The sequence below is a fragment of the Bos indicus x Bos taurus genome, chromosome 19 (genome assembly GCF_003369695.1).
Source record: "Bos indicus x Bos taurus breed Angus x Brahman F1 hybrid chromosome 19, Bos_hybrid_MaternalHap_v2.0, whole genome shotgun sequence".
NCBI lineage: Eukaryota > Metazoa > Chordata > Mammalia > Artiodactyla > Bovidae > Bos > Bos indicus x Bos taurus.
Genome location: NC_040094.1, coordinates 55,724,407 through 55,737,737, shown reverse-complemented (window position 1 = coordinate 55,737,737; position 13,331 = coordinate 55,724,407). Strand labels below are relative to the sequence as shown.

Here is a 13,331-nt window from a genome sequence, read left to right as displayed (position 1 = left end):
CAGAGCTCTGTGTGGCTCTTGTGCTGTGCTGTGCGTAGTCGCTCAGTCGTGTCCGACTCTTTGCGACCCCACGGACTATAGCCCGCCAGGCTCCTCTGTCCATGGCGATTCTCCAGGCAAGAATACTGGAGTCGGCTGCCATGTCCTCCTTCAGGGAATCTTCCCAACCCAGGGATCGGACCCAGGTCTCCCGCATTGCGGGCAGATTCTTTACTGTTTGAGCCACCATGGAAGCCCAAGAATACTGGAGTGGGTGGCCTATCCCTTCTCCAGGGGATCTTCCCGACCTAGGAATCAAACCGGGGTCTCCTGCATTACAGGTGGGTTCTTTACCAGCTGAGCTACCAGTGTATCTCTTAAGTTTGTTTATTTGACCGCGGGTGGGTAGTGCCCCCGTGTGGGGAGGGCGAGTTTTCTACCCCTTGGCCAGATACTAGGGGTCCATGGAAGGTTTCTTCTGTTGCAGACACCGCTGGACACATTCTCCTGGGTCCCACGCATGTGTGTGTTCCCCTGGGCAAGTCGCCTGGGCTCTGGGGATGCTTGCCCTGGGCCCTTGCAAGTGGCTTCCACTCTGCTCTCCCTTTCTGTGCCCTGAGTAGCCACCCTGAGCGGCCGCCTCCCAGACCTGCCGAACTTTGCCCCAATTCCCACGGTACCCACGGCATTTCCCCTCTGTCTGTTTCCTCACCTCCATTGCTCGGCCCACGCTGGTCTGTCCCCTGGCTGGGATCCCTGGGGCCTTCTCCTTCTGCCCTGACATCTGGTGTGTGGCTGGGTCCTGCTTTTCCTCCTTCAAGTGCTGCTGGGGGTGGTGGCCTCGTCCCCTGACCCGCCCTCGTCCCTTCTGTCGTGGGTTCAACAGTGCCAACCACCCCCGATTCATATTCACTTAGAACCTCAGAAAGCGACTTTATTTGGACATAGGGCTTTTGGAGGTTCAGGGCCTAGAGATGGGGTCATAGAGGAGTAGGGTGGCCCTAAATCCAATGACTGGGCTCCTTATAAGAAGAGAGACACGGACGCACAGGAAGGAGGCCACGTGAAGACAGAGGCAGAGATGGGAGCTTTGCGGTCACACGCCATGGGATGTCTGGGGCCAGGGGAAGATGGACAAGGGAAGAATTTTTTCCCAGAGCCCCTGGAGGGATCACGGCCCTGCTGACACCTTGTTTGGCCTTCTGTCTCTAGAACTGTGAGAGAATTAATTTCTGCTATTTTTAAGCCACCCGGTATGTGGTGATTCGTTAAAGCGGCTGCAGGAAGCTAGCGCCCCTTCCCTCCGAGATCGAGAGTGGTCTCCACCCACCCACGCAAGGCACTCTCTAAAATGCCACTGTCTGGGCTGTGTCTCTGTCCTTATAGGGGGTGCCCAGCGTGAGCTCCCGGCTGGTGTCCCTGCGGCCCCCTCCCCGCCCCGGCTCACACACCCCTTCCTGCGGGGAAGGGCCCCGCCCCTGTCACTCAGCTGCACTGCCTGCCTGCTATCGTCCCCACTCCACCCCCACCGTGGACAGTATGGGGGCGTGTGGCTCATTGCCCACCCTTTCTCCAGGGCAGTACCGAAGGCCCCCCTCCCCGTCACCAAGGGAGGGGGGCGTGTCCTTTGCAGGCGGCGGCGGGGGGGCTGGTCCAGGAAGAGACCTGGCCAGAGTCTTGGCCACTTTTCACCTGACACCTGGGCCCCCACAGGGATCCCCAGCTGCTGTCCCCCGCCCCCTTTGCTGACACCCTCTCCTTCATTTCTCATGTCTCAGCCTCGCCATCCACCTGGGCACGCGAGCAAACGTCTCAGTGTCGTCCTTGACCTCCGTGTCTCAGTTAGGCCTCCATGTCTCCCCTTATCCCCACCCTTTCTCCCCACCAGAGGCTCCTCCCTGTCTGGTCCGCATCCGGGGGGCTTTACTAAGTTCCACCTGTGTGCCTGGGCTTGCGCAATGGGCTCCACGCACGGGATTCCTTAAAACAGATCTGGGCCTGGTCCTCTGACTGAGAGAACCTTAGTTTCCCTTGTCCCCACAGAGTAAAGGTGCGTGTGTGCTAAGTCGCTTCAGTCGTATCTGATTCTTTGTGACCCCATGGACTGTAGCCCGCCAGGTTCCTCTGTCCACGGGATTCTTCAGGCATGAACCCTGGAGTGGGTTGCCATGCCCTCCTGCAGGGGATCTTTCCGACCCAGGGATCAAACCCGCGTCTCTCACATCTCCAGCGTTGGCAGGGAGGTTCTTTACTACTAGCACCGCCTGGTAAACCCAGCCTAATGCCCCCAGTCCTGCTGGCCTCCCCCCTGTCCAGCCTCTCCCCTCCCTACCCTGAGGGGTCACAGCTCTGGAAGCTATCTCTTTCTAGGGTGATTTGGTCATTTGACCCAGCCTGTCCATCCTGTTAGCAGGTGGGCAGCGGGCATTACTCTGTCCTCCCATCCCATAGGGCTGGGTGCTCTTACAGCACTTGGCAGGCAGGCAGTAAATGTTGCCGAATTGAACTTGATAGGAGAAGCTGGGTGGGGGGTGGGGGAGTGTGATTGGCCAAAAAAACATATTTAAAATAGAAACATCAGGCTTCTTTTACCTTGGCTGAGAAGTAGCTTTTCTCTTTGTTTGCTTATGGGGGAGAGGCTTATGGAAAATGCCAGGTCTCCAGAGAGGCGACGGAGGAGAGGCAGACCCTGCCTGACAGGGCAGCCTGTAGGCACAGTAGCTATTTTCATTTAAAGCATTTATTTAACACAAATTTAAAACTCAGTTCCTCAGTAGCATGGGCCACACTGTAGGCCCTCGTCAGCCACACGTGGCTGCCATATTGAACGCGACAGAGACCGTGGCATCTACATCAGCATAGAAAGTTCTCTGGGGTAGGGCTGGTCTGGATTAATCTACACACCCAATCCTCAAATCCCTTGTTCCTCCTGGGAGCCTTTATTGGGTGCCATGAGCAGGCAGAATGTTGGGATTTCCAGCGGGAAGTGAAAGACACCAGGCCTTTGGGGGAGTTTTGGTGTGTTCTGCAGACGTAGGGGCCTTGGGACAGACTCTCCTGAGGACTCTAGTCCCCACGCTCTTGGATTCCCCCTTGCTCTGCACAGGGAGCTGGGGCCTTCAGGAATACAGCGCCAGCTCCCGGCTCCAGCAGGATGGGATGGATGGCTGAGCGCGAGGGCTGTTAGTGGTGGAATTTGGCCCCGTCTGGGCCGTCTCTCTCCCTTGTCTAGATTTCCTTCCACGCTGACCTGGAAGAACTCCCAAAGCAACAGGCCAGCCCAGGCTGTTTGCACCAGTAAACCCTGCAGCAGTCCCCAGGGCAGAGAGTAGCTGGATCGTATTTATTTAGGAACGGCCGAAACTTGAGGCACCATAAAAAGTGGAGAGAAGATTCCGGAGAGGAATGCGGCCGGCCCCAGGCCCGGAATTCATCGTCTTGCTCTGGGAGGCTGCAGGCGGCCAGACTGGGGCCGGCCCTGGAGGGTCTCGGCCGGCTGCCCACTCTGCTGGCAGGTACAGTAGCCATGACTGCAGGACGGTCAGTGGGAGGGGGCCGGAGGGATGGAGCTTCTTTATTTTTAACTAAGGAAAGCGCACTTCAGTGGTTGAGTCGAAGGATGAGCAGGAAATGAAGGGAAAAGTCTGTTTTTAAAGTGAGCGGTTGGTATCCCCCACTTTGTTGGTGTTTAGTCGCTTAGTCGTGTCCAACCCTTTTGCGACCCCATGGATTGCAGCCCACCAGGATCCTCTGTCCCTGGGATCTCCCAGGCAAGAATACTAGAGTGGGTTGCCATTTCCTTCTCTAGGGCACTTCCCGACCCAGGGATCGAACCCGCGTCTCCTGCACTGGCAGGCCGTTTCTTTGCCACTGAGGCAGCAGGGAAGCCCTGCGTCTCCCATAGGTAGGAGGCAATTATGGAGGATTCTCGAAGAAGGTACCTGCTTGAGGGGTGGGAGAGGTGAGAGGTGGCAGGAAATCTGAGCCCAGAGCCTCAGAGAGTGTCCTTTCAGCTAGAATCCTCTCTTCCCACCTCCTCACAGGCCCCTCCCCAGAATGGGCCCCAGGAACAAGAATGTGCCCGTCTTGTGGACCCCCTTCCTGAGGCCCCTGCTGCCCGTGTCAGAGTTACCTGGAGCGCCTGCCCCCTTTTCACGGCTGGGTCAGCCCAGGCCTCCTGGACTGTGTTGGGAGTTCAGGGCTCACTGGGATCACCTCTTACTCCTGTGTCCCCTCCAGCTGGGTGCGGGGGCTTCGTGGAAGGGGACTTAGTGCTGTCTTCACAGATAAAACAGGCCTCACTCTTCCTCTTTACCTGCCCTGGGCCCCTCTCTAATGATGGTGACATCAAAAAGAAGGTGGCAGGGAGTATGCAGGTCACAGGGGCAGGTCTGTGGAGGTCAAGGGTAGAGATACTGCCTTTAGAACTGTCTGGAAGGGGCTGCTGGGCAACCCCATCCGGGCAGGCACAGGTGGCTGGGAACAGGGACTCGTTGACTGGCATAGGGGAGGTCCCCAAAGTTGTGGCCTGGGGTTGGGGAGGGCGCCCTCCCTCCCCGGGACAGCAGGCATCAGTTGATTTGGAGAAGTGCTGGTTTCAAATGCTGACCCCCTCACTGGGACTGCTCACTGGTTTACTGCACTCATGTGCTTGGTGAATCTAAGACCAGGACAAAGTTTTTCAGAACCACAGAGCTCCCTCCGTGTTCTGCTGGAGGGAGGAGTCATTTGGGGAGCCCTGACCTGGCCAGTCGCCCCGAGTGGCCGATGCTGGGAACGAGGCCAGGACTCAGTAAACAGTGGGGGTCGGCTGCCCCTTCTCCCCTGCCTGGCCTCACGCTGCCTCTGCGCCCGGCCTCTGCACGGCTCGTAACTAACACAGCCCTGTCGGAGCCAATCAGTGCGGCCAGGTTTTCGGTTTCAAATTATCCCCTGCTTGGGCCAGCATGCTTGGAGTTTTAGGCATGACTGGGGACTGGACGTTGAGCCACACTATGCCGGGGCGGGGAGTGGGGCGGGAAGCGTGGGTCAAAGCTGCACTCAGCAGCTGCACCGACCGCAGCAGCAAAATCTACGGCGTGTGCAACTGACGCCTGCAGGAAGTGGCCAGGTTACCCGAGGCCATGACTGCACTCCTCGTCCTGGCCCAGCCATCTGCCCACCACCCCCGCCAGCTGGCAAACTCGGGGAGATAGTGAAGGACAGAGGAGACCCAATGGACTGGTCTGCCGCCTCGTGGGGCTTCCTCGCCCTGCTTGCTGCAGTGGGGATTGGAGTCACACAGCCCCCTGTCTTAAAGGGGTTTCTTTTTAAATCCGTTTTCTGTAGTTCCTAAGTGTAATGAGCATATAGTACACGTATAATCAGAAAAAAACAAAAACAGTTTTTTTCAGAATCGGAAAAGAGGTGAAGTAAGCGCATCTAAAAACCCTGCATGATTCCCATTGTTCTAGCTCGGTTGTCGGTGGTTGGTTTATTGTAATGCGTTAGAATGAAATACATTCACCAGAGAGCATTGCCCAGGGAGCCATGGCTCTTTTGTCCGTCTGTGGTACTTGTTTGAATCTCCTGTGGCTGCTGTAAATAACAAATTACCAGTAACTTGGGGGGCTAAAACCAGCAGAAATGTCTTCTCTCCCAGTTCTGGAAGCCGGAAGCCTGAAACCCAGGTCTCAGCAAGGCCCAGGTCCCTCCAAAGACTCCAGGGGAGAAGCTGTTTTTGTCTCTTCCAGCTTCTGGGGCTGCCGGCCTTTCTTGGCTTGTGGCTGCATCCCTCTGGTTTTCAAGGCCACCATCTCTGCATCTCTGATTGCTCTGTTTGAGCATCCCCTTCTGTGTGTGTGTGAGATCTCCCTCTGTCCCCTTCTTGAATACACATGATGGCATTTAGGACACCCCTCCCTCCCCACCAGTGATTCAGAATAGTCTCCCATCTCAAGTTTAGTTCAGTTCAGTCACTCAGTCGCGTCTGACTCTTTGCAACCCCATGAATCGCAGCACGCCAGGCCTCCCTGTCCATCACCAACTCCCGGAGTTCACTCAGACTCACGTCCATCGAGTCGGTGATGCCATCCAGCCATCTCATCCTCTGTCGTTCCCTTCTCCTCCTGCCCCCAATCCCTCCCAGCATCAGAGTCTTTTCCAATGAGTCAACTCTTCGCATGAGGTGGCCAAAGAGTTTCAGCTTTAGCATCATTCCTTCCAAAGAAATCCCAGGGCTGATCTCCTTCAGAATGGACTGGTTGGATCTCCTTGCAGTCCAAGGGACTCTCAAGAGTCTTCTCCAACACCACAGTTCAAAAGCATCAATTCTTCGGCGCTCAGCTTTCTTCACAGTCCATACATGACCACTCTCACATCCATACATGACCACTGGAAAAACCATAGCCTTGACTAGACGGACCTTTGTTGGCAAAGTACTGTCTCCCCCCATCTCAAGATCCTTCACTTAATTGAACCTGCAATGACTCTATGCTAACAAGTTCCCATGTACAGGTTCAGGGGATTAGGTTATGAGATCTTGGTGGGGGGAGCATTATTCAGCCTACAGGGTGCCCCAAAGCTGCCCGAAACACCTCTCCTCACTGTGCAGGTGGCCGGCTTTGGAGCTGTCCTCCAGACTCTGCTGGGAGCTGCGATTCGGTGTCTCCCAGAAGGTGTCGGCCCCCACTCCCACCCCCAAGAAAATGCCCTTGCCACTTTGTTGTTCTTGCTGTTAGACTCTTTGTGACCCCGTGGACTGCAGCACACCAGGCTCCTCTGCCCTTCACTGTCTCCCCGAGTTTGCTCAAATTCATGTCCATTGAGTCGGTGATGCCATCGTACCGTCTCATCTTCTATTGCCCTCTTCTCCTTCCCTCGATACTTTGGAAACTGCATTTGGAGTCCTGCCCTGGGCAGAGGGAGCCATCCGACAGAGAATGGTGTGTGGCCCTCTTCCGGTGACACATTGCCCGTGTGGCCGTGGGGCAGAGACCTCAAGCTGAGAGACCACCTGGGGAGGCGCCGGCAGATAATCAGACCGAGTGCATCATTTTGCTGTGGGGACCACAGCAAGCCAAAAAAAGGCAGTTTCATCTAAAGAGGGAAGCACTCTTCAAACCCGCCCCGTGAGGGCTCATTCCGTGTGGCTGTATGCCCTCCCTTTTCCAAGAGGAAAATCTGCAGTTCTTGGTGAAATTGCCCAAGTGTTCAACATTGGCACAGATACAACAATTTCTTTAGGCAGGGTCAGGCAGGCAAACAGAGCCTGTTTCTGTGTTCCTTGAGCGGAGGGCTGCTAGTTTGAACCCTTGAAGTGAATGAAACTTAAAGAGCAGAGGAGATGCCACCAGCCCCAGTGCCCCCACCCCACCAACCCCCAGCCCTCACTCTGACCATGTGCTGCCCTTCCCCCCACTGCCCCTGAGTTGCCAGGTGAGCAGCCCCCTAGACCCGAGCAACAGCTGAGCCCCCAGCCAGGCCAGGCCCCTGTCCCCTCCTCCCAGAGAGGCGCTGAGTCTGGGGAATCTGTGGTGAGGAACTGCGCGCCCTCCCAGGGGACGGCTGGAGACTCACTGACTCACGAGCAAGGGGTAGGAATCTTCCAGGAAGTCTCCTTCCCGCGCTCCCCTCTCCGCCGGGGCGGGCCAGCCAGCTCCTCTGTCGCCTCCTCTGTCCCAGCAAGCTGACAGGACACCCGGGCATCTGCAGGGGGGCACTTCTCCGGCTCATCCCTGGCAGGTGTTCCTGAACCTTCCCCGTGGCAGCCGGCCTGGGACGCGACCACCGCTCCTTCCGGCCAGGCCGGGGTGGGGGCGCAGGGCCGGTGGAGGTGGAGGGGAGCCCAGGCGGGCAGGCAGGCAGGAACCAGGCTTTGCAAAGGCTCAAACCAGAGGAAATCGCAGCATCGCAGGCCGGGGGGCGGAATGAAAGACTCTGCGAGTCGCCAGGAATTTGACTCTGTGAGCTGGTTTCCAAGAGGCTAAGTTAAGCTTCTCCAAGTGGATATTAAAAAGGAGCAGCCAGACGAGAAGCCCCGGGCGGAGGGGCTGGAGGGGGTGGAGAGAAGGCGCCGGAAGCCACTCGCCGCCGCACCTCGGGAGCCACCGCACAAAGCCCCTGCCGGCCGGTCCTCGGCCGCAGGACCCCGGGGACCGCGGGAGCCTTTCAAGGCCCACGTCCGGCCCGCGCTCCCGCCTCTTCTTTTTATTTCTCTCCTTCGCTCCCTTTCCCCTCCCGGTTCCAAGAGACAATGCTACTTCAGTTTGGAGCACAAACATATGATCAGCACATGGAAATGTGGTAATTTGGAGGCATTCGTGATTGCAACAGATTGAAGAAATTAGACCAGACAAAGAGTGTTTTTGGAGGAGGAGGAGGAGGAGGAGGCAGAAAGAGGGAGGGCGACGGGGTGAGAAAGGGGAGGACGTCTCTGGAAAGGGGGACGCTGGGACTCCCGCCTGCTGCTAAATATATCCGTAATGATGGAGAGAGACCGGATCACAGGTAGGCAAGGGGCCCTCCTCCCTGCCCCGTGCTGCCCCTTCCCCTTAACTCAAAACTTTCTTTATGCTTTGGGACATAAGCACCCAGGGGTCACCTCAGCTCATTTTTCCGGGCATATTTCTTTTCCTCTCTACTGTTCTGAGGTCCTGGGACATAATGTTCCATAATGTTCCAAAAGCGGAGCTTCGCTAAGTCTGGCTTTTATTTAAACTCGCCTCTCCCTTCCCTCACTATTTCTCTTTCATTTCCCAGCGTGCCACTTTTGCATCTGAAGGCGGCTGTGAATGCTGAGACAGTGGGCGCTGAAGTCCAGGAAACGGTCTGGTGGGGGGGACCCGATTCTGGCGCTGGGGTCTGGTCCGGCGGCACCGGGGCGCCGCTTTGGTTTGTCTGTCCACCGTGTGGTTTGTTTGTCCGCTGCTCGCCAAAGTCTTCAAGGCCGCCTTGGTCTCCTCCCTGAAATAGCATTTTGGTGCCTTCCTGGGAGTTGATTACAGGGCTGGGAGCTCCCAGTGCCCAGACAAGATGTGCCGATGTGTGTGTGTGTGTGTATGCACACACAGTGGACAGAACTCCTCCTGCTCTGCCGGAAGCTTGGGGGAGTTGACCAAGGTGACCCCCACTTGTGGGGTTGGCGTCATCCGGGTCCTGTCCTCACCTGGGCACAGAGAACAGGGAGGAGGGTAGCGATGAGCATCCCTGTCTGGATGGGACGTTTCAGGACAGAGAGACCAGATCTGTGGGCTCTGCTCAGATTCTGGGGTAGAATCACTGATTAGAACATCTGAATGTCACGGCGGGGCAAGGCGTGAGGGCAGACGCCTGGTCCTTGGGTTGGAGGGGGCTTCCAGGTCCCTGGATTGGTATCCACACTGCACACAGCATGCGTTTTGAGTTACGTTTTGAGTTAAGGTAGCCCCGCACCGAGTGGGCTCAGTCCCATTAGGACTGGGCAAGAACCGACAAGAGGAGAGAAAAGAGGCTGCCCCTCCTAAGTCACCCCGGTTAAAAGCCCCCTGTTTCCAAGGTGGACCTCCTAAGATCCTTCTCCCAGGCGTGTGTCCTGGGTCAGCATCTGACATCATCAGTAGTTCCCATTCATTCCCCAGCCTGCTGCTTGCGGCGCAGCCCTCGCGCCAGGTGCTGGGGTACATGGCGCAGGCTGAGACGTCTTGGGCATCAGCGTCCAGGCTTCAGGTGCTCTGAGCTGGCCCCTGGGTGTCTTCACAGGTGTCATCAGACTGTTCTGTTGTTTGTCACTGCGTGTGTTGTGGTGGGGATGGTGGACTCCCCAAGAAGCCATAGGGGAGGAAGGCATGTCTCCGTGGCTCCTCTGAAGGTGGCCCCTTGCCTGCTGCTCCAGGGGCTGATCAGATCCCAGTGTGGCGTCAGGGCGGATGGGGCACCCACAGGCAGGGGAGCTGCTGATGGGCGGTGGGTGTACGTGCGTATCCATGCCACTGGGCCCGCACCAATGGGCACCACGACCAACCACGGGAGCTGGGGTGGCCCCGGAGACCGCCAGAAGGCACGACTGGTGAAACCGCACCAGTGACGTGGGCTGGCCGGGGTGGACGGGGTGGGAGCCGGGGTTCCCTGCTCTCAGCCTCGGCAGGGGCTGCCGGGTGCAGGACTTGGGAAGATGATCACTCTGCTGGCCTGGTGGTCAAGGGCCTCCCACCCAGCCTTCACTTTCACGGATGACCAAGCCAAGGCCCAGCTGGGTGACAGGCGACCAGAGAGCCAGAGCACAAGGGCTGGGAAGGGGTCTCTGGGGAGTCAGAAGTGGTGGCAACGTCCTGGAACCTCCCAGGCTGAGCAAACTCCAGGAACTTTTTCAGGAACTGAATAAACAGTCAGCTCTGTGCCTTTATAGCCTCGCCGAGCACCACGCCCTCGTGATGAGAAGTGGAGCGGGTCCCCCGGGCTACGCCTGAGGAGAAATTGGGATTTCCTAAGAAATCCTCATTTAAATGCATTTTCATCCAAAGATACTTATTTCTTTCAAAGCTTGGGTTAGAAACCTGGTTCCAGAAAATGCAGGTCCTCAAGCTGTCCCTCCAAGTTCCTCAAACCTGGTTGGACCTTGACCTTGGTCTTTAATTGTAACTCAGAGCTTCAGCGGCCCCTGGGGAAGCTATCTCTACCCTGTTCCTGCTGGGACCTCGAGCAAGTCGCTCTGTGGCCCTAGGCTCCATTTCCTAATCTGTAAAGTGGGGGAGACGGAGCAGCAGGCCTTGCCCCCCCGCCACCAGTGGGCTCTGAGCTGATTCTGGGGGTCCCCGTCTCCTGTGGGGCTGCCGCTCACAGTCCCTGCCCCTCTGGGACCCCATTAGGCAGTTGAGGTAGCTGCCTCCCTCCCCAGCGGGACACCGAGTAGGAGTGAGGCTGGAGTCACGATGCCCAGCGTGTGTGGATGGTGGCCTGTCTGGCCAGACGCCCCACCCGCCAATTTCCAGAATCAGCTGTTCCTGCTCATGACCCGCTGGGCTGGCATTTAAGGAGGGTCTGGCTGGCTCTTGGCCACTGCCCAGCAGCTGTCCAGGAGGGGTTGGTGGGGAAGGGGCTTGGGGCAGTTGGGGGCTATCTCAGGAGACCTCAGGTGTCCCTGCTCCATCTCCCGGGAGCACCAACGACTGCCCGGTTTGGGGTCCGGGTTCTCTGGGGCAGCCACGCCGTCTCCAGCTCCCTTGAGGCTGAGGCTGTGCCCTGGGAAGATGCCGGAGGGCTTGTCAGCAGGCCGGGATGAGTCACCGAGCAGTGACTGGCCGCTGAGACACCGGCCTCCTTCCAGCCAAGGGTCGGCATTTTTTTCCTTGTTCTGGACTGGCTTTGTGGCTTTTACAAATCAAGCAGTTTTATCTCGTTCCAAGGGCTTGTGTTTCAGCAGGGAGAATCTCCAGGAAGGGAACTTTCCACTGGGGCGGGGTGAGGGTGGGGGGGCAGTGACTTAGCTCAGCTGGGCCTCGGGGAGGCTGGGAATGGCCGCGTGGTGAGCTGTCGGCAGAGAATGTAGATGTTTCTCTGCTTGGTCATGGAGGCTGGTCTGGGGGGCGGGGAGGGCCAGGTCACGTTGTCACTGGATGTCTGTCCCAGGCTCACCAGGGAGGAGAGAGCTGGTTCTCTGACTTGCTCAGGGGGTCCTGTGTCATGGCCATGAGGCGGGCTGGGGGCTGGACAGCCCCCCATCATGGGAAGCATGCTTTGGGCCTCACTCTGATGGCTCCTCTTGTCTCTGGGTCCCTGGGCAGTTCATACCCTTGACTCGCTGCGGTCATCAGTGTCCTGGACCCGCGTTGCCAGAGCTTGATTTTTCTGTCTCCAGGATGAGAGGCTTGGCCCGAGGCCTGCCTGGTCCTCTTCCTCTTGTAGCTCTGATTGACCTGGGCCTTGGTTTCCTAGGGCTTCCCTGATAGCTCAGTTGGTAAAGAATCCACCTGCAATACAGGATACCCCAGTTCAATTCCTAGATCGGAAAGATCTGCTAGAGAAGGGATAAGCTACCCACTCCAGTATTCTTGGGCTTCACTGGTGGCTCAGCTGGTAAAGAATCTGCCTGCAATGCGGGAGACCTGGGTTTAATCCCTGGGTTGGGAAGATGCCCCGGAGAAGGGAAAGGCTACCCACTCCAGTATCCAGTAGTGGTATCCAGTACAACTTAGGTTCCTAGGGCTGATGTAACCAAGTACCACTGCCTGGGGAGCTTACAGCGACAGCAATGGATCCTCTCCCAGCCCTGGAGGCCAGACGTCTGAAGTCAATGTGTTGGAGGGTTGGCTCCTTCAGGATGCCCTGCGACAGCATCCTCTCCATGAGTCTCCTGGCCTCTGGTGGTGGATGGTGCACCTTGGCATCCTTGGCTGCTGGATGCTCACTCCAGTCTTTGCCTCTGTTGTCACAGGGCCTTCTTCTGTGTCTCAGGTCTCCCTCTGCTTCTCTCTTATAGGGACACTCGTTCCTGGATTTAGGGCCCACTCCAGTAATCCACTGGGACTTCCCAGATGGCTCAGTGGTAAAGAATCCGGCTGCCAGTGCAGGAGATGCAAGAGATGCAGGGTTGATCCCTGGGAAAAGGTTATTTCCTTTCTGGAGGAGGAAATGACAACCCATTCCAGCGTTCTTGCTGGGAAATCCTGTGAGCAGAGGAGCCTGGCGGACTATTCTCCGTGGGGTCGCAGAGTCTGACAGGACTGAGGGACTGAGCACACATATAACCCAGCATGACCACAACTCCAGATCCTTATCCTAATGACATCAGCAAGACCCTTTTCTCCAAATAGGACCATGTCCACAGGTTCCAGGTGAACATGAGTTTTGAGGAGGCCGCCATTCAACCCACTCCAGTGCTCATGCATCCTCCATGCACAGGATAATTCCATATCCTAAGATGCCTTGAAGTCCCCGAGTCTGGCTGCAAGCCTTTGCCATTGGGTCCCCTACTCCTGGTATGGTGTGGGAAGCCCAGTCCCATGAGAATTCCAGAAGCCTGCCTGCCCCGCTTCCAGGCACCTTCCTGCTGGGAGCTGCTTGTGTCCCCTGCTAGTGGGGTGAGGCCTGGGACAGGCTCTGGGGACAGAAGGGACCTAGGACAGAGTGGATACCTGGGTCAGCCTGCCTGATATGGTCACCTTCGCCTGGTGCTTTGTAATTTTTTTTATTTGTGCCCCAAATAGGTCTGTCCAAAACCTTTCCTGATTAGAGGATTTATTTCAATGTAAAGTCCTACTAAGGAATGGCATGACCATCACATTGTTATACAATAAAGAACCGCCTTCAATAACATATATCGTGAGATTGGGACTGACCCCTTGTGTGTAAGGACCTCGGGTGCCCAGGGCTCTGGACTCATTTAAAACAAATTGTGG

General features: G+C 57.0%; 1 protein-coding gene across 3 annotated transcripts in view; it reads left to right on the top strand.

Moving 5' to 3' along the window:
* SEPT9 (septin 9) overlaps positions 1 to 13,331 on the top strand; it is a 179,502-nt gene that overhangs the window by 22,501 nt on the left and 143,670 nt on the right. Inside the window, exon 1 of one of the 3 annotated variants that reach the window (XM_027518529.1) lies at positions 7,558 to 8,466. The exons of the other annotated variants lie outside the window; for them this stretch is intronic. Coding sequence (XP_027374330.1) covers positions 8,442 to 8,466 — 25 coding nt within the window. The 5' untranslated portion in view covers positions 7,558 to 8,441. Of the gene's footprint in view, positions 1 to 7,557; positions 8,467 to 13,331 lie in introns of those variants that run through there. 3 annotated transcript variants of the gene reach the window in all.